The 21,899-nt window shown below is 36.1% G+C and overlaps 2 protein-coding genes across 4 annotated transcripts; one reads left to right on the top strand and one right to left on the bottom strand.

Annotated features, from left to right (window-relative positions):
• Positions 1-525: 525 nt before the first annotated feature.
• LOC139842262 (ferritin-like catalase Nec2) lies at positions 526-1,546 on the top strand. Its single transcript, XM_071832427.1, has 3 exons — positions 526-791; positions 869-1,097; positions 1,163-1,546. The coding sequence occupies exons 1-3, from the start codon at positions 526-528 to the stop codon at positions 1,544-1,546; spliced, it is 879 nt and encodes a 292-aa protein (XP_071688528.1).
• Positions 1,547-1,799: 253 nt separating this feature from the next.
• Positions 1,800-7,060, bottom strand: LOC139844489 (protein REDUCED WALL ACETYLATION 2-like). 3 transcript variants are annotated; one of them, XR_011757984.1, is made up of 16 exons: positions 6,761-7,060; positions 6,207-6,301; positions 5,426-5,563; positions 5,245-5,301; positions 5,073-5,145; positions 4,794-4,952; positions 4,524-4,673; positions 4,180-4,435; positions 3,981-4,096; positions 3,541-3,627; positions 3,371-3,459; positions 3,211-3,273; positions 3,061-3,117; positions 2,843-2,939; positions 2,606-2,765; positions 1,800-2,092 (listed from the first exon to the last, which is right to left on the bottom strand). XR_011757984.1 is itself a non-coding variant. In XM_071834712.1 (16 exons), the coding sequence occupies exons 1-16, from the start codon at positions 6,797-6,799 to the stop codon at positions 2,087-2,089; spliced, it is 1,647 nt and encodes a 548-aa protein (XP_071690813.1). In that variant the 5' UTR covers positions 6,800-7,057; the 3' UTR covers positions 1,800-2,086. The 3 variants fall into 3 exon arrangements, 2 of the variants coding, with proteins under 2 accessions (XP_071690813.1, XP_071690814.1); XM_071834712.1 differs by having other exon boundaries at positions 2,600-2,758; positions 5,426-5,569; positions 6,761-7,057; XM_071834713.1 differs by having other exon boundaries at positions 2,600-2,758; positions 6,761-7,057.
• Between the last annotated feature and the right edge of the window lie 14,839 nt (positions 7,061-21,899).

The raw sequence follows: 21,899 nt of genomic DNA, 5'->3' as shown, positions 1-21,899 counted from the left end.
TTGTGTCAAGGAATTTTCCTCGTATGTGACTAAGTATTCCCACTACAGAGCATTTTGATCTGCTTAATGTTGCTTCACCGAAACCTCGATTCTATTATATATACAGATTAATTACTGAGTAATTTTTTTGTAAAAAAAAAGGTATTCAGACATGAAAGATAAAGGAGTTACTTAAGTCTTAAAAGCCACACATAGGCAGTGTTTGGTAATACTCCGCAGTAATATTAACATAATCCATTTGGAAATTTTAATCAGTAACATCAAATTCTCCACACAAATTAAGTGCCAAACTGCATGCATGTCCACGTTTCGTGGCATCGTTTCCTCGACACACAACTTCAACGTATGTCTACAAATATCAACAAACATACCAACTTATAAGTACCTACGATTAAGCAAAAACACCTACCCGGCTACCCGACCATCAATTAATTCATGGCAACATCTGCTGCGACCAGTTGTGTCAGCACCATGACAATGATAACCACCACCGTATACCTCCTCCTGTTGTTCCCCATTGTGATCATGGGACAGGACTACGACCCCATCACCCCATATTCAAGATCCAACGTGCCTAAAGCCGATAAAAATATTTTGGAGTTTGCTTTAAACTTAGAATACTTAGAAGCAGAGTTCTTTTTGTATGGATCAACGGGTAAGGGTTTGGATCACATCCAACCAGGTCTAGCAGGTGGTGGACCACCACCCATGGGTGCACGCATGGCTCGTCTAACTCCATTACTTAGAAATATAATCACCCAATTTGCTTTTCAAGAAGTTGGTCACCTCAGGTTCTTGATCCAAACACTAACTGTATTATTACAGTTCTTATTTTTCTCTTCAAATGTATAATTATAATTACATGCAGAGCGATAAAAGGCAAGATAGGTGGTGGGATTCCGAGGCCGTTAATGGATCTAAGTTCAAAATCATTCGCAATAACAATAAGCAAAGCATTTGGAAGGCCCTTAATTCCACCTTTTGATCCGTACGCAAACGATATCAATTATATGCTTGCTTCCTACATGATCCCTTACGTTGGTCTTACCGGCTACGTTGGTGCTAATCCTAAACTACAAAGTTCTACCGCTAAACAGGTATACTTTTCTTTCGTCACTAAAATCAATCCCCGATCGTTTGTGCTAAAAATTACTACACGCAGCTTGTTGCAGGTCTTTTGGGCGTAGAGTCAGGACAAGATGCGGTTCTTAGAACACTTTTGTACAACCGAGGGGCAGAAAAAGTAGCCCCGTACGGTATCACAGTAGCTGAATTCACTGACAGAATATCGGGGTTACGTAATAAGTTGGGTCATGCTGGTTTAAAAGACAAAGGCTTAATTGTCCCGGTTACCCTAGGAGTTGAAGGCAAGATGCCCGGAAATCTTTTAATTGCCGATACAGACTCGTTATCGTACGGTCGAAAACCGCCAGAGATACTTCGTATTGTGTATGGAAGTGGGAAAGAACAGGTTCCCGGTGGATTTTTTCCTTCTGGTGCTAACGGGACAATCGCTAAGAAATACTTGAAGTCCAGTAAATATTAAGATAATTGACCTTTTTTATTAAATTTCTGGCTTTACACTTGCACACTAGCAATGCAATAATACCTAACTTGCAATGTAATAATAACTGTAAACTTGAATCACTGAATGTGCAATGCTTACTCTCATTAAGGATCAGACTTCTTACTCTATGTCATGTGTATAGTTAAAAGTTACCAAAAATAAGAAAACACATTCTGTAATGACTTGCACCTTTTGCAATAAAGGTTGAACCTTTCATTCAACAAGTGAAAAAGAAAAGAAACTTAAGTTTGAATACTTGATAAATAAGGGAATTTTATGTGTAAAATGAATTGAATTGAAATCAAAATTAGATATATAATTGGACAAACTTCACTACTAGCACTTGGATTCTGTACAAAACTGGCCTTCTATTAGGATAATGAACACGTTTCATCTTGGCCTATACAACAATCTATGCCCCCTGCTAAGTCTTTAAAAATGCCAAACTACGACTGAATCTTCACGGTAATAAAAGCAGCGAGTGATTTGGGGGCTGGTGCATGATCTACATCTTACAACTCATCCCTGTGGATTCAAGTAGATAAATATGGAATTAGTTCAATTAATAATAATAATAATAAACCATCAAATAATACTTTATTAATTTTTATTTTTATTTTTGTAGGATGACATAATATAAGGGCAAAGGTTGTGTAAAAAAAACTACATACTACCAACCACAAGGTTAATTTGTCTGTCACCAACATTTAGGAACTTTATAAGAACATTATGAGTGCTACTATACAACAACATTACAACATGCGACTTAAAAGAATAAACTTGGCAAGATTTTAAGCCTTTTATTACCGTTGGAGTTATAAATGAAAAGAAAAAAACATATATGGATTCAAAAAGCTATATTTTATTCCTAACTCTACAATTGTGGTTTAATGTGTGCATCAATATTAAATCTGGACTGTCATGTATTAAACACAAAAAAGGTTTAAGTGGATTCTTTCCAAATACGTATATGATAAATCAGTAAGTACATATCTACAATTAGTGAATACATATAACTAGTTAAGTTCTTACCATCACCTGAGGCAATTTCAGGAGTATGAACGATAAGGTGTAGACAACAGTTGATATGACTATCGCTGTGATCACGTTGTACATGAGGCGCTTATCATCTTTACTGGGCACAAATGCGATCTTTAAAGTATTTGTCAGTTCAAAGAACCTGTACGACACCTGAAAACTTCCACAAACAAAGTAAATAAATAATTTGCTTTACTTATCAGACAAATTTCTCTATAATCCTCACAACTTATTTACCGCAATGTATATGGAAGTTGTAAGCATGAAATTTAACATCGGGTGGTCGGGAATCATAGACAGCAACAACTTAGGCTGACCGTCTGGCACTCCTGATCTGCACACCATTATATATACATTTCATGGTTGAATCTCAATATTGTTTCATGTTATAATTAAATATTGTTAAAAAAAATACTTGCCAAGTATAAGCATCGGTTATATAACAATTTAAGTACCTTAGCCATATGTGAATTTGAGAGATGTAAGTTTCCAAAGTGATTTTTCCCAGCCATCTGAAAAATATAAGAAAGCCAAGTTGAAGATAAGGTAAAAAAATATTCTTGAATGTTTCAAATGGTCCCAAAATTTGATGAATTAATACTTACGCAAAAAGGGTCAGGCTGTAACTACGGAAATGTTGGGTGACGTTCCGAAGGCTTATATACACACTATCAACAAAAAAGAATGAATGTTAAAAAAAGATAACTAAGTGAATATATTTTACATACCAGATCACAAAACAGCATTTGAGAAGTGTATACGTACGTAATGGGGATCCATGAGGTGTAAGGATGGTACTTATTGTACGAAATTTTGGGAAGTTTGTATATATACTCGAGCCACAAATAACCAACCTAACATATACAAAATTTTTAGTTTTGTCACTAAAGAACCAAAATGGAAAATATATTTTAGAAACATTAAAAAAGAGATACCGTTAAAGATGTTATCACAACAAACGTCTTGATTGATATTCTACGTTTAACTTCTGCTTCTTCCAACTTTTCCATCCACCTCTCAACCTACAACAGAAAATTAGCAGTTTAGCAGATAATACTACATTTGATATATGTGTGTATACATATGTATATATACGTGTGTATATATGTATGTGTGTGTGTGTGTATATATGTGTGTGTGTGTGTGTGTATATATATATATGGATTATAGGAATGCTGTATGCTTACTACCACCCAACTGTAAGTCAATATCTGCCCTATTTGCATGCATACATGCCTAATATATATATATATATATATATATATATATATATATATATATATATATATATATATATATATATATATATATATATATATATATATGTATATATATTAGGCATGTATGCATGCAAATAGGGCAGATATTGACTTACAGTTGGGTGGTAGTAAGCATACAGCATTCCTATAATCCAAATGTAGCGATCAAGACCCGACCGAAAATGCCATTCGTGCATCACATGGACGTTCGGCTTTGAAGGATCAGTGTACCCTGAGACGAATATATCAACATCTATCACTTCACCTGTCAATACAAAAGTAACGAAAGTCGTACCAACACTTGAAGGTACTTACCAACAAGAAAAGTAAACGGGGCCCATATAAATTCAAACACTCCTGGTACTTCCCATATCAAAACAACAGTCAAAAAGCACGCTACAAACTTTACAGCAATAACAGTTCCATTGTCGTTGTATTTGTTGAAAATGCCAAGTGCACCATAAACCATGAGAGTAAAAAGTGTGTGCATAGGACATATGTAGTACAACATATAACTATTGTTAAGAACGACACAAGAGAATAACACTAAGAAATTTAGCCGCCACATCATCTGTCAAATAATATCGCACTCTTAGAGTCATATAAGTATACCACTAGGGTTTAAGTTTAACCAAGTTGATACATAATTACGTATGTACCTGAGCAAACCTTGCAAGGCTAAAATCTTTACGGATGTAATAATAAGAAAAGTTTCCAAACCCGGTCATCCAAACATATGCTGCAATAAAAATGCGTATGGCATTGTAGATTTCTGTTGCTGCAAAGTAATGGTACATTAGAAACAACACCTGTACACAGTAGACATAGATTTAGATATAGTTAACAGTATAACGTATGCAAATGAAAGGCATATGCTTAATACTTGTTTAAGAAGGCGTAAAACTGATATTATTGACAAGTTGAGTAACCTGCATCCAGCCTTTCCATTCTTCGGTTTGATGTCTGTTGAGATAAAGTATGGATTTACCAGAAAATGGTGACTTGTCATGATGTATCTTGAAAGAGGTGATTGCTGATACAATGATAAGAAGAAAGTAGAGAAACAAGAATAGATCCCGATTGTAACTCTGCAAATAATAAATAACGGTGAAGACTTTAAATTTAAATAGCTCAAATTTAAATAATAAGGTGATGTGTGTCATCAAAGATCTTGTTAGTGTTGCCAAGGGGATGAGAAGAGCTAATACCTTCTTTGAATCGCCAAAGAAGTTTGTACGGTCACATAAGTAGAAGTAGGACAATAAGAGCCCAAACTCGGATCTGAAAGAATAGATACAGAACATGAATAATATAAGAAACTAAAAATTTAATTTGTAGTAACATACTACATACATATGAATAAGGTTAAAAATAACATACATAGCTCTCAATGTCAAACGATTCTCAAGTAAGAAAGACTCATCCATTGTAAATAGCCTGATTAAAAAACAGATTCCATAAGTTTTCTACCATGATATATATGATAATGATAATTCACTCATGTGAAATAATTAAAAATAATAATAATAAAAAAAAAAAACCAATGGGAGGGCATAGAAACCTGATAACGGGGGACGTAATAGATGAAGTATGGCTTCTAGGTGAAGCCGACTCAAGACCACCCCGTTCGAGTAAAACAGCTGTATCATCTTGTTTCACAGTATTGTTGCCCAACTCCACCAAGTCGATATCAGAATCTCTGCCACTAAAAATTAGTTATCAAACGAAGACAAATACCAAGTAATTACACGTTAATCTAATAATCATTGTAGGCCATTTCTAAGGTGAAGTTAAGTATGCATTTAAGTAAACAAACTATAAACAAAACTAGTCATTCTATAGATTCCTAAGACACCAAGATTGTATACACTGTTGAAAAAGTCAGCCGACACGTCATTTTGGAGACTAGCCCATCCCGACTCAGCCAAACAATCTTTAAAAGTCTGTCAGCGCTAAAATTTCGGGTCAAAGTCAAAGTTAGGTTAAAATGGATTTCGTGTTATATATCTATGTTTGAAATATTTATGTTTGATATAGTTATAGGTGGAATATGTATGTCTTTAATTTATAATTACTAAAGAGTCAACGTTGGTCAACACCCTCGACTTGACCGACTCGTCCCTCCAAAGTTCTGACTGAATCGTCTCCGACTTGCGATTTTTACAACCTTGATTGTATATACGCTCAACTCTTTAAAATACACCATGCATACCTTAATCATCCAATGTTATCATTGGTAAATTGTCTCAAACACATTGTATGTTAGTCATGAAAAGAAAATAACTCGATATACTATCACAAGGCTTCACACTACATAATATAGGATTCAAGTTTTAACTCACGTTTTGAAGGAAGCTGCTGCTGTTTTCTTGTACTCCAAGAACTCGGAGTATAACCAAGCTACAAAAATTGGGATGATTCCAAGTATAAATGACACCTGCAAAATATGTTATAAGAGAAGATAGAAATGAGAATCCATCCAATGTTGGGTGATTCATTCATTCTTTAATTAAACCAAACACAATTATTATGGTTATCAACAATTGAGCAAATGAAATATGAAATATATAATTATCAAAACAAAACAATGAATCATACGTTTCTGCAACTCTAGTGTCAAAGAAGCACATATATGGTTATCAACTAAATTTAACTAAAACAGTAGATATAATAATAAAATCAATTATATCAAAGAAGCAATCGCATTGCATCATCCTGATAGATAAAGGTATGAGTTTATATTATGCAATAATGGATCCATCATCAAAAACAAGTATTTTCAAGTTACTTTTTTTACTGTGTACTACTAGAAGAACAATCACAACAAGATCCGAGTGAGTGATTAACTGAATAATAATAAGAGTAAAGATAAAAAAGAGAATCAAAAATAAAAAACCTGGCCAGGGGATAAGGATGAGGCACTACTGATCACCATTTTTTTCGGATGCAGCAAATCGAGTAGTTGAAAGTTGTTGGATTTTTTGTAATTCTTAAAGAAATGTAGTGAAATCTAAGAGAAGATTGGGGAATCGGAATGCATGCCAACTGTTTAGTTTAATTCTTGAAATTGAAATCAAAAACCCTTCCACCGACACCACAGCAGCAGATCTAGTTTGCTACTCTGATTGGGGGAAATTAAAAATCTTGTTGTGGAAATTAATTTGGTTATTGGTTATCATAGATTATCATAGATAGATAGATATTTTGTACTCGTATTTCATAACACTGAATGAGATAGGTACAGTATTCAAAAATTATTGTAGGACATAAGTCGAATAAGAGTAGCAACTAGCAACTAGATAACCAATTATTTTTGAGTAACAACTGATTCTCACGTACTAAATTTTGATCTATAAATTCTGATTTATGGATACTTTTATATCATAAACTCATAATTATATACTCAGATTAATTAAAGAATTAAATTTGTATTATTATTCTAACTATAAATAAGAATATAATAATAATTTTGATGTGTCTGAATAAAAAAAATAGTATGCAAAGATCACCTCCTTTTTTTAATACATACATTATATGTATTACATTATTTTATTTCTGTTAAAGATAGATACTCTAATATTATATTATATTATTATTAAAATTATAAATATATAAATATAATAATATTACATTAATACAATAATATTATATTTATATTTATATTAATGTTAAAAGTATACTTCAATATAATCTAGTACGTTTATTGTTTATTAATAATATTGATTTACTTTGATTTAATGATTTAATGGTTTATCCACCATTTTAATTGTGCTCATTGTATAAAGATCTTCACATATGATCTAACAGTCAACCAACGAACGTTTGCTTCAATGGTATCAAGTGTGGAAGAGCTCGCGATTAGTTGCCAAGCAACCCGGGTTCAATTCCCGGGGGCAGAAGGTTTTCTCTCAAATTTCCTGCAATTAGTTGCCAAGCAACTCAGGTCCCGCGATTAGTTGCCAAACAACCTGGGTAGGAGTTTACTTCTAGCGTGTGTGGGTGCAAATAATGAGGGTCGTTGAAATAAATGATCCGATGATGCAGCCATGGTCATTGCATTTTCCTTCCCGACACAAAAAAGCTTATACACTATTTACCAACCAAAAGGGTCCACAAACCTCGCTCTCGATAATGCTACAACTATTATTAAACTTGATTTAAATTATAATGAATAGTGAATCTGCCTGTCCTTTTTTATATGTACGGGTCAATTATGCTACAACTATTTTTAGATATTATTTTAACGATGTTAACGGTTCGTCGCACGTGGCTGCGGACCCCTCCTTCGTCACATAACGTGGTTTAAGGATTTATTTTATATATATGTTTGATCTTAACAAAATATGTACTCGAAAATGCATAATTTATCATAGAATATGTTCAGAGAAGAAAAAACGTAGAACAACAAATAATGAGAGATAAATCATTTTGATTAGAAGTACTAAACACAATTTTAATAAATTACACGACCATTTACTTAAAAATATCCTTCATGGTCTACAACTAATTAAAAATCTTATTTCTATTCGTCGCCTTTCTTGTGATACTAATATATATCTCTTGAATTTGATCTGTTTAGTTTTACTGTGAAGGAATTTCCGAAGGGCACCAAAATAATGAGATGTAATAGCACTGGTGATCTTTATCCGATCACATCCCCTCTTCTCCAACAACCTGTTACCTTCTCATTCTTCTACTTTCTTGCAGTTTCAAATGATCTTTGCCATCAACGGCTCGATCATCCAGGACGTAGTGTGTTAGGATCACTTAGTAATAAATAATTTATTTCTTAAATAAATCTAATTTATCTTCTTTTTGTCAATCTTGTGTGTTGGGGAAACAAATAAAACTACCATTTTATAATTCTAATTATTCAACTATTATACCTTTTTATATAATTTATAGTGATGTATGGACATCACCAATTGCTAGTACATTCGGCCATCAGTATTATGTTTTGTTCCTTGATGATTATTCTAATTTTTGGTAGAATTTTCCTCTTGGTGCCAAATCCGATGTATATGATACGTTCACTATCTTTAGCACATTCATAACAACTCAATTCGGAAAATCCATCAAAACTTTTCAATGTGGCAACGACACCGAGTATAATAATCACAAGTTTCACCAATTTTGTCAAACAAATGGTATGTCATTCTGTTTCTCGTGCCCTCACATGTCCTCTCCAAATGGAAAATTCAAACGAAAAATAAGAGCCATCAATAATATTATTCAAACTATTATGTCACACACATCTATTTCCTCTAATCTTTGGCACCATGCCCTCTCTACTGCAACTTGTATCCTCAATATTCTTCCCACGGAACTTCTCAAATACAAAAGTCCCACGCATGTTCTATTTCATCGCCTACCCTCATACACACATTTACGCACCTTTGGTTGCTTGCGTTATCCTTTAATTCCATCTACTACAATTCATTAATTACAACCTCCTTCCATCCCATGTGTATATTTGGGATATCTATTTAATCATCGTGGTTACATATGTTATGACATGTGATAATGCTAAAAAGGAACATATATTTAGTATCAATATCCTTCCAATATGTAAAGCTTTTAGTTACTATTGTTCTATTTTTATGTAATAATCGTTTAAATAAATAAGTGCGAAGACAAAAGAAGAAAATGACGATTTGAAGACGCAAATGACCAAAAAGCTCAAATGTACAAGATATAATTCAAGTGGTTCAATTTATTGATAAGAAACGCCTAAAAATGACAAGAGTAAAAGCCGTGAAACGCAAAGTACAAGATATCTAAGCGTACGAAAAGGCGTTCGAAAATTCGGAACTGAGACATAAACCGAGCATCAACGTACAACTCAACGGAGCTAAAATTACAAATCAACTATGCACAAGAATATAATATAATATATATATAATTATATATAATTATATATAATTATATTATATATTATAATATTCAGCAACCCACGTTTAACTCAATTTGGTGAGCTGGAATCCGAAGCTCCGCACTCGCAGAGCTGTAAGGCACAAAAGTACCGCACTCACGGAGCTGTACAGTTCAAAGTGAGCCTATAAAAGCTCACGCATTCTGCTCGAATTCGGCATCCCTTTTTCACTCAATCTCTCTATCTATATACGTTATATATATTTATATTTATAATATTAAAGTTTAATTTAATATTAATAATAATTTGGGTTATTGTAAGAAATGTTTTACGGGTTTTAAGTCGAAACTCTGTCCGGGTAACGCTACGTGATAAATAATCACTGTAAGCTATGTTCTTCCTTTTTAATTAATGTATCGTAACTAAGTTATTATTATGCTTATTTGAGCCGAAGTAATCGTGATGTTGGGCTAAATATTAAGACGGAGTTATTAGATTTTGTACCATAATTAGGGTTTGGACAAAAGACCGACACTTGTGAACATTGGACTATTGACTATTAATAGGTAGGGGGTATTGTCTAATTGAATGACAACTCATTGGAACCTGTCGAATCTATCTTCAAATTAGTTAATCTAATAATTATTAAATTGATTACGAATGTCCTATTTAGTAACGTTTATACGACATCGTTTACAATCATTTAATTAATCAATTGGATTGGGTAATTGATTATTCATTATGGCCAAGTGAATAAATTAATGTATCATGGACTAATTAAAACAGGGGTGGATTACATACAAGGTAATTGGTGTAATTGTTAACATAATATTAAAACCTTGGATTACACGCAGTCGATAACCTGGTGTAATTATTAACAAAGTATTAAAACCTTGTTACAGTTCGAATCCCTAATTAGTTGGAATATTTGACTTCGGGAATAAGGTTAATTTGACGAGCATATTATAATTATGACCGATGGACTATTATGGGCAAAACCCAGATAGGTATCAAATAAGCCAGGACAAAGGACAATTAACCCAGAGTAATAAATTAAAATCAAAACGTCAAATATCATGATTAAGGAAGTTTAAATAAGCATAATTCTTTTATTGTATTTCTCATCGTACTTTTAATTATTGTCATTTAATTTATCGCAATTGTATTTTACGCACTTTAATTATTGTCATTTATCTTTACGCTTAAAATATAAAATCGACAAACCGGTCATTAAACGGTAAAACCCCCCCTTTTATAATTTTACTACCTATATATAATTATATATATTTTGTAAAAATATAGTTCTATAAAAATATAGTACGTAATCACTAGCTCCCTGTGGAACGAACCGGACTTACTAAAAACTACACTACTCTACGATTAGGTACACTGCCTATAAGTGTTGTAGCAAGGTTTAGGTATATCCATTCTATAAATAAATAAATAACTTGTGTAAAATTGTATCGTATTTCATCATTTTTCGTAGTAAATATAATAGTATTTCGTATACCATCGCTTGCACATCAACATGGAATCGAAAAGACTCATTATCTCTCGCCATGTTCCGTTCAATGAATCTGAATTTTCTTTCTCTAAAAAACATACTCCAGACAAAAACACCTATAAATTTCTCACATACAACATTCATCCGTACTTTGTGTTACCTACTCCTTCTAATAATTCATTACCGATCCCAATATCATCAACGAGTCCATCATCTGACTCATCATCCGGCCTATCTTTCGATAATTCCCACTCGGGCCCATTATCACCCGGCCCTATCCAATCTACTCCATCCAGCCCTCCATCCTCACCATCCCCGAGCCCATCTACACTCTCTCCCACGCAATTATTCAGCTCATCTTTATCTCCACAATCGAGCCCTTCAGCTTGCTAATCATCGAGCCCTTAATCAAATTCTAATCAGTCACCTTCACAAAATCCATTTGCTCTTAATAACCCATCTGCTACTACTATTCCTCCTGGTTGCACGATAACTACACGATCCATGTGTGGTATTATTAAACCTAAAGTACACTTCAACCTCTTCGCTTCTACTTCTTTATAGCCTCTTCTTAAATTACCTCAGGAAGCCATCTATGATCTAAACTGGAAAATGGCCATGACAGATGAGTATCACGCTTTAATAATAAGACTTTGGTTTTAATTTCTAGGAGCGGATGGCACTTTTGATCGTTGCAAAGCAAGATTGGTTGGTGATGATCGCTCACAACAAGTGGGCATCGATTGTTTTGGTACGTATAGTCCCGTAGTAAATCTGGCTACCATTCGCGTCGTGCTCAACATTGCGTTGACAAAATCATGGTCTATACATCAGTTAGATGTAAAATTATTTTTTACATGGAACGTTACACGAGACAATTTATATGCATCAACCATTTGGTTTTCGTGACAATTCATTTTCGGATCACGTATGTCTCTTGAAACAATCACTTTACGGTCTGAAACAAGCACCACGGGCTTGGTATCAACGATTCACTGAATTTGTTTTTTTATTGGATTTACTCATAGTAAATGTGATCGCTTACTTTTTATATTCAAACAGGGACGGGATGTTACGTACTTACTTTTATATGTTGATGACATCATCTTAGTCACATCGACGACAACTCTTCGCACATTTATAATGACTTTACTTTCTCGTGAATTTTTTATGAAAGATCTTGGTCCACTTAGTTTTAACTTGGGCATTGCTGAGAGCAGGAACACATCGGGTTTGTTTCTAAATCAACGAAATTATGTGATTGAAATTATTGATCGTGCATGTCTGACTCATGGTAACTTAGCTCATACGTCCGTTGACACTAATGGAAAATTGAGCTTTGATATCGGCTAAAAGTCACGTTTTTACCCCCGATATTGAGTCCCAAAAGTATAAAGTTCAAAACTTTGTGGGAAAAATAATCGCTTTTTCAGTTAAATTTGTAGATAAAGTAATTATGAAGACGATGCAAAAAGAATCAAGAGAATTTGAGCTAAAATGAAGATTCTAGAGCGAAAACGGTGAAAGACAAGAAATCAAGTTACGATCCAGCAAATCAGCAAGCCAAACGGCTAGTCAAACGGGCTGCCAAAAGGCTTGCCACTATCGCAAACGACCTGCCACACGCCCTAGGCAAACGGGCATAGTAAACGGGCTGCCTGGTCAAACGGCCTGTGCAAACGGCTTGCCAAACGGCCTGCCAAACGGCCTGTCAAACGGCCTGCAGGCATTTTTTACTTCTATTTAAAGGCTTATTTTCATCCATTTTCAACACACTTCTCCTTACTCTCTCACTACAATACACTTTCTCTCACTAGAGCTTTCAAGGCCTTCTCACCTCCGAGCGGGAAATTAAGTACCCGGAGGCGAACGCCGAAGATTGTAATAGGAGCGGTCTAGAGGATGTCAGCACTTGTAATGGTCCATATTTAATAAAGTTATCATGTTACTTTAAGTTGCTTTCATCTTGTATGCTTATCTATCCATTGCAAATGTTTATTATGTGTTGAATACTTTATCTGAAACTTATGCTATTGTTATGCTGAAACCTTGACGGTTTAAAAGTTTAATTTACAGATCACCCTTTCTGCTTATTCACGTGGCTATAACCTAGTATTAGGACTTGATCAACCCTAGGATACAAGGTAAGTAGTTATGTGTACTTAACGTCACAATAGGGATATAGTACCTACGTACGAATAACCATTTATTCGTCAAAGAAGAGATGCCCGTTTAGGTTGTGATTATAGTCAGAAATATAGAGTTCAGTGAATACTGACTTGCTCAAAAGCATGATTCACGTCAGAAGCAACGTTCTTGAGATGTTGTAAGATGATCCACGGTTGAGTAAGTGATCGCAAAGGAGAGACTTCTAATCTAATTAGCAGTACCCAAGAATATCTAAGATTGCACATCTGTTAATGTTAAGGCATATCTTAGTATTAGGTGGTGGAATATTGCTATAGTTAGACCAACTAGGATTAAAAAAAGCTGAGACTTTCCTTTAGGGATATACCACTTTGTTCATGTACCTAGGATTCTATCCATAAGGTCGTTTAAACCCTCTAAGGTTAACGTTGGGAGTAGGGATATCCGTCTTAGCCAGAATCTTCAAGGCCTAAACTTTTAGTGACAAATCAGTTAGGTTCATTGCCCAGTTGATTGAGGTTTAGTGTTTATTCTAGGAAGTTAAATTCTTGTGATAGTTCCCCATCAGGATTCTATTCTTCATACCTATCCATCTTTATCTTTATAGTTATATTATAGCATTAGTAGTTAATCTTAATCTATCACCACTTGTCAACTAGGGTTAATTATTTAGGCACTTTTGTCCCACGTTACTGAGCAAACATACAAAAGTAGACCTGAGTGATATTGCTCAATTACATCATATATATCTATCGCAATATCGCTTAAAACGCTCTATAATCGAAGATAATGAAGGTGATCTACAAGTGATAAGCCAAGATGCGCGAATTTGTATCGGAAGAATGATTTGCAAAGAATTTCGATGATTTATGACATTGGTTGATCCCGATACGAGTTAGGGTCAAAATACCACTCTAAAATAATAAAACAAGGCTTCCGATATGATAGGTTTCGTCCAAATGAAATAATATTGAAAAGAAAACGAAAGAGTCAAAAATAGTACAGCAGGACGCCGTCCCACATAGCTAGACGCCGTCCTGCCCTTTGAAGTGGGACGCCGTCATGGTCATTCGAGACGTCATCTTGATCTTTATACCGGGACGCCGTCCTGCCTTTTAGGACGACGTCCCGAAGTAGGTGTACCCGACTTTTTCTGCTTTTTACCTAATTTCTCCACTTTAAAACATCAGTTTTGGGACTGTTTCATCAGAATACGAACCAGAGAGTTTAGAGGCGATTTTCAGGAGCAAATTGGAGAACTCCAACCTCTTTGAAGAGGCTCAACATCAAGGCATCATCCATCAAAACCTTCTTCATCCAAGAACTCTTGTTCTTGTAGGTTATTTACTTGTTCTCAGCAATGATTTCAGTTAATAATTTGATTGTATTGTTGTCTGTTACCATGATTGTTGGCTAGTTTCTATAATGTTTGTCTAGATTAATAACCAAGGTATTGGATGTAATCTTATTGATTGAATGTATTATGCGTGATAGATTGAAGCTTGAATTAAGAACCATGCTTATTGTTATTAAAATCATTTGTATCTAGTTAATTGATATGTTGTTGATAAAGAGAACTCTTGTTGATGTATCATATTGATTTACAATCAACTTGTCTTAGATTGATTGTTTGCTAAACCGGACCAAGGGGGTAAACTAGATTAAAACGGTTAAACAAAATAGGAATGAATTGTGTAGAGCGAACGCAAAGACAATTGTTATTCAAGTCTTTGATCTTGTTGATCAACTAGTCACAAACGAAAAGGTCTAAGTAATAGGGAACCCTCGCTTAGTAATTCTAGTTTGAGTACTTGCTAAAGAGAACTCTTGACGAGTCGATTTAGGTGATTAGCATGCTTATAGTTATTTGATTACAAATACAAGAACCATAGTGAAAAGGGAACCCTTGATCTTGTTATTGTATTTGCGTGTTTATCCGAGAGAACTCTTAGTGAACCTATTAGATAACTACACACATAATTATTCAATCAGGACTTAATATCTAAAAATACATCCAATACCGAGGGTAAAATATCTAGATAAACATTTCATCTCTTTGATTTAATTCAAAACTATCTTACTTGCTTTATTTGCATTTATTCTCATTTCATAAACTTAAAAGACAAAAATATTGTTTTTACATTTAACCTTCTTTGATTTGGCTAAATCGTTAAATAGCCACCAAAACATAAAACTTGTACTTTTAACTTTCATTCACTTAGTTAATCATAATATAGTTTCTAATTCTAGTTTGACTGATATAACTGTCCTTGGAACGATACACGGAACTAAACCAGTTACTATACTACTACACGATCGGGTACACTGCCCGTTAGTGTGTAGCAATCTCTAAAACCGGTATTTTCCATACGATAATTCATATACCACTTTTCGCACATCAAGTTTTTGGCGCCGCTGCCGGGGACAGTTTTGTGTCAAAATAGAATTATTAACTGATTTGTGATTAAGTAGTTTCTTAATTATTTTAAATTTTTAATAATCTTTGATTTTTAAACTTATAGAATCGGTATGTTTAATAATTTTTGTTAGTTGTGTGATTGACAGTTTATAGGTCGCATATGCCACATACCCGAAGTTCAGAATCTCCATTACTTACACCGTTTACAGAACCTGATAGAAAGCTTGGTAGGATTTCAAAAGAAGTACTTGAAATTTTTGAATCTTCATCAAAGCAAGAAACCTTTGATTCAGAATCAAGTACGACCAAGCCTCGATATTCAGACTTTGGTAAACCCGTTCAACCCCCAAATTTTGAAATGGAAGGAGAAAGACCGTTGGTACCACGACAATCAATGGCAGCAAAGATGAAAGCAACCCGGACCGGACAAGGTAGTGCTATTACTCCACCTACTGGTGAGGTAACTTTTGAAATAAAAGGACCTATTCTTCAAATGATTAATAACAGGTGTCAATTTGGTGGTGGTCCGAATGAAGATGCAAACGAACATATTCGTCTCTTTCAAGAGATATGTCTTCTATTTAAACTTAAACCAGAAACTGACCAGGCCATATTATTAAGACTTTTCCCTTGGACACTCCAAGGGGAAGCACGAAGTTGGTTAGATTCATTGGCCGAGGCTACGATAGAAACGTGGGATGGTATGTTGGAAAAATTTCTTAAGAAATATTTTCCAGCATCCAAGTCCGCGAGACTCCAACACGAAATTACCCAATTCTGTCAAAAGCCGATGGAAACCCTGTACGAAGCATGGAATCGATTTTCCAAAATGCTAAGAGGTTGTCCAAACCATGGTTTGGATACCTTTCAAAAGGTCCAAATCTTTTACAAAGGTTGTGATGTAGCAACCCGAATTTCAATTGACCAAGCGGCCGGTGGTTCTCTTATGGACAAAACCGAGCAAGAGGCTTATGAGATAATCGAGAAACTAGCCGATTATTCTCACGAGTGGCATCAAGAACGCCCAATTACTCGAAATGCTCAAGTCCAAAGCGCCGGTGCTTATGATGACTTAAGCTCCCTAGGTGTAAAAATAGATGGTGTTGTCCGAAACATGGACAAAATCACCAAGGAAATCCATAGTATGAAAGTAGGTTGTGAATACTGTGGAGGTCTCCACTTAGGAAAAGATTGTGATGCCGGGTTAACCATGGCTCAAAAAGAAGAAGTGGCTTTCATAAGCCAAAGAAATAATAACCAGTTTCAGGGAAGAGCCCAATTTAACCGGAACTTTAACAACCCCTACAACCCTCAAGGTCAAACTTCCAATTTTCAACAAGGGTCAGGTAGTGGGTTCCAACAACAAACTCCGGGTTTTTACCAAAAACCCCAACAGGAAGAGAAAAAGTCAAATTTAGAGAGTATGTTGGAAAAGTTAATTACATCACAAACTCAGCTTGTCACAAATATAAACCAAACCAACGAGAAAAACGAACATCAATTTAGAAACCAACAAGCATCAATTCAAAATTTAGAAAAACAAATGAGTGGTTTAGCCAATTTACTGAGCGAGAGGAAACCAGGTAGTTTACCGGGCGATACCAGTAAAAACCCACGAAATGAGCACGCAAATGTTATCACCACACGGAGTGGTCTAGCATACGATGCTCCAAAAATGCCCGAAAATTCTGATTTCAGGGTTCCATTGAACCAAAATGATGAACCGGTTAAGGAGCGGGAAAAAGTGGTTGAAAAGGAAGAACGGGAAAAACCCGTAGTGAAACCATATCAACCACCGCTCCCATACCCAAGAAAACAACAACAAGAGAGGCTAGAGGCTGAAAGGTCAAAATTCCTAGATATGTTTAAACAAATTAACATAAACATGCCTTTCATTGATGTAATCTCAGGTATGCCCAAGTATGCTAAGTTTTTAAAAGACTTACTTACTAATCGGAAGAAAATGGAGGAACTTTCATCCGTCACCATGAATGCAAATTGTTCAGCAATTTTGATGAACAAAATACCGAAAAAGTTAGCTGATCCTGGAAGTTTTACCATACCATGTCTCCTGGGAGATTTGGAATGCATTAAAGCATTAGCGGATTTAGGGGCTAGCATAAATTTAATGCCTTATTCATTATATGTTAAGCTAAACCCCGGGGAACTGAAACCAACTCGAATGGCAATCCAACTAGCAGACCGCTCTGTTAAATTCCCTCGTGGAATTTTAGAGAATATGTTAGTAAAAGTCGGTACCCTAGTATTTCCGGATGATTTTGTAATTCTAGACATGGAGGAGGACACACGTGTGCCTCTTATATTAGGTCGACCTTTCCTCAATACCGCTAGAGCTATGATAGATGTTCATGGGTAGAAATTGACCCTTAGTATTGAGGATATGAAGGTTACCTTTTCCGTTGACCATGCCTTGCAGTACCCCGAGTCTACTGATGATCAATGTTATTATTTGCAAACCGTAGACACGTATTCGGAGTTATTGCAGGAATTTCCAGAATTGCACGGTACAGGAGAATGCATTTTTGCGGAAGGTGATGATGAAGCAATGGTGGAAGAAGTGGAGATGTTGACCACTTTGATGGCTAACGGGTATGAGCCAAATGATGAAGAGTACAGAAAGTTGGATTTAGGGAATGAATACCGATGTAAAACATCGATTGAAGAACCTCCCGTTTTGGAACTAAAGCCACTTCCAAGTCACTTGGAATATGCTTACCTACAAGAAGGTTCTACTCTCCCGGTGATCATTTCATCCGAACTCTCTGTAAGTGAGAAATCTAAGCTTGTTTCCATGTTAAAAGCCCATAAAACGGCTCTAGCATGGAAAATTCATGACATCAAGGGTATAAGTCCCTCTTATTGTACACATAAGATATTAATGGAAGATAACTATAAGCCGTGTGTACAAAGACAAAGGCGACTCAACCCCAATATGCAAGAAGTTGTTAAGAAGGAGATTGTAAAACTCCTAGATGCGGGTCTTATTTATCCAATTTCGGATAGTCCTTGGGTGAGTCCGGTCCAATGCGTGCCCAAAAAGGGTGGCATGACCGTTGTCACAAATGAAGACGACCAATTAATTTCTACCAGGACTATCACGGGTTGGAGGGTATGCATTGATTACAGGAAATTAAATGATGCTACCCGAAAAGACCATTTTCCCCTTCCTTACATTGATCAAATGTTGGAAAGATTAGCGGGAAAGAATTTTTATTGTTTTCTTGACGGTTTCTTGGGATATTTCCAAATCCCTATAGCACCCGAGGACCAAGAGAAAACGACCTTTACATGTCCTTATGGTACTTTCTCCTATCGGCGTATGCCTTTTGGCTTATGCAATGCTCCTGCTACCTTTCAAAGGTGTATGGTAGCTATTTTTCATGACATGATTGAAGACTTTATGGAAGTATTCATGGATGACTTCTCAGTCTTCGGTGATTCTTTTGACTCATGTCTTAAAAATCTTGAGCTTATGTTGATTAGGTGTGAAGAATCAAATCTTGTACTAAACTGGGAAAAATGCCATTTTATGGTAAAAGAGGGAATTGTATTGGGTCATAAAATTTCTTGTGCAGGTCTTGAGGTGGATCGGGCTAAAGTGGAAGTAATAGCCAAATTACCACCACCAACGAATGTGAAAGGTGTTAGAAGTTTTCTGGGGCACGCCGGTTTTTACCGGCGGTTCATTAAAGATTTTTCCAAAATTGCAACTCCCATGAACAAACTTCTTGAGAAGGACGCTCCATTTGTCTTTACGGACGAGTGTCTTACCGCCTTTAATCTTCTTAAAGCAAAGCTCACGCAGTCACCGATTCTCATATCGCCGAATTGGTCAATACCATTCGAACTTATGTGTGACGCCAGTGACTTTGCTATTGGTGCCGTCTTGGGGCAAAGAATAGAAAAACATTTCAAGCCCATTTACTATGCTAGTAAGACACTGCAAGGAGCCCAACTTAATTACACTACCACCGAGAAGGAACTCCTTGCAATCGTCTTTTCGTTTGACAAATTCCGATCCTATTTAGTGCTAGCAAAGACGGTTGTCTACACAGACCACTCGGCATTAAAGTACTTGCTTTCTAAGCAAGATGCTAAACCCCGTTTAATACGTTGGGTCTTGCTTTTGCAAGAATTCGACATCGATATAAAAGATAAAAAGGGTGCCGAAAACCTAGCTGCCGATCACCTTTCTCGACTTGAGAACCCGAATCTTGGGGTTCTACATGAGACCGTTATCCAAGATAATTTTCCTGATGAAAATCTCATGAGAGTTGAGAAAATTAATGATCCATGGTTTGTAGACATTGCCAACTATCTTGCGGGTGGATTCCTAGAAACCGGTATGTCACACCAGAAAAGAAAGAAATTCTTTAGTGACTTAAAATACTATTTTTGGGAACACCCATATCTCTTTAAACAGTGTCCCGATGGGATAATCCGTCGGTGTGTTTCGGGGAAGGAATGCACCGAAATTCTGCTTGACTGTCACCTTGGTCCAACAGGTGGGCACTTTGGTCCCCAAATCACGGGGAAGAAAGTTTACGAGGCCGGTTTCTATTGGCCTACCATATTCAAAGATGCCTACGCTGTTTGTAAGGCTTGTGACGCGTGCCAACGGACCGGTCAAATAACTAAACGGGATGAAATGCCTCAACAAAGCATCCAAGTATGCGAGGTGTTCGATGTTTGGGGAATTGACTTTATGGGCCCCTTTCCAAAATCTCACTCTTACCTCTACATACTTGTCGCCATAGATTATGTTTCTAAATGGGCGGAGGCAAAGCCTCTACTAACAAATGATGGCCGAGTAGTGGTAAATTTTTTGATGGAGCTTTTCTCTAGGTTTGGCACGCCAAAAGCTCTTATAAGTGACCGGGGCACCCACTTTTGCAATAAGCAAATGGAAAAGGTGTTGAAAAGATATGGAGTAATCCATAAAATTTCGACATCCTATCATCTCCAGACGAGTGGGCAAGTAGAAAACACCAACCGGTCATTAAAACGCATACTAGAAAAGACCGTTGGTGCTAATCCAAAAGAGTGGTCAAACAAGTTATATGATGTATTGTGGGCATTTCGCACGGCCTACAAAACACCGATTGGAACAACTCCTTTCCGTATGGTATACGGAAAAGCATGCCATCTCCCGTTGGAGATTGAACATAAAGCACATTGGGCGCTAAGGGCATGCAATTTGGATTACCAAGAAGCGGGTCGGTTACGTTTGACCCAACTAAATGAATTAGACGAGTTGAGGCTTGAAGCCTATGACAACTCTCTAATTTACAAGGAAAAAACTAAACAATGGCACGACAAGAGATTGAAACATCCAAAAGAATTCATGGAAGGAGATCGTGTCCTTGTTTACAACTCCCGTTTCAAGTTATCACCCGGAAAGCTTAAGTCCCGATGGACGGGACCATTTGTGGTGAGAAGGGTGTACCCTTATGGAACGATTGAAATGGTAAACTGGAAAGGTGATATTTTTAAAGTGAATGGCCACCGGGTCAAACACTACGTTGATGGTCCCCTGGAAATTGAGGATGAGGTTAGCCTCAACTTCAAGAAAAACGCCTAAATCAAAACGGGGACGAGTTTGGTGAACGACTCATAAAAAAAATGGTTCACATTTGTAATTAGGTTTGTATTGTGTGCGCGATAAATTTTAGTTTGGTACAAAATGATTAACGTATGACCTCGAAACGCGAACGACTCGAGAAATCAGATCAGTGAGTTTTAGTGTTACGGGACGCCGTCCCATTTAGCTAGACGCCGTCCCACTTTTAAGATCAAGACGCCGTCTCAATTAGCTCGACGCCGTCCCAAAGTACTAACCGAGACGCCGTCCTCCATTCCGAGACGACGTCCCGAACCCCTGAGTCAGAAAAAAAAAAAATACGTTTTAACACTTATCCCACTCATTTTTCATCCACAAAACACACTCTTCTCTATTTCTCTCTGCCCTAACCCGAACCACTCTCCAAAAAACCCTAATTTCTACTTCAAATTCGCGATTTCCTCTTCAAATTCAAGCTTTAAATCATGAACTTTTGGGTATGAATACTCCA

Source organism: Rutidosis leptorrhynchoides, chromosome 4, assembly GCF_046630445.1.
Source record: "Rutidosis leptorrhynchoides isolate AG116_Rl617_1_P2 chromosome 4, CSIRO_AGI_Rlap_v1, whole genome shotgun sequence".
NCBI lineage: Eukaryota > Viridiplantae > Streptophyta > Magnoliopsida > Asterales > Asteraceae > Rutidosis > Rutidosis leptorrhynchoides.
Note: the sequence above shows the minus strand (reverse complement) of the source record. Positions and strands in the feature narration are given on the sequence as shown.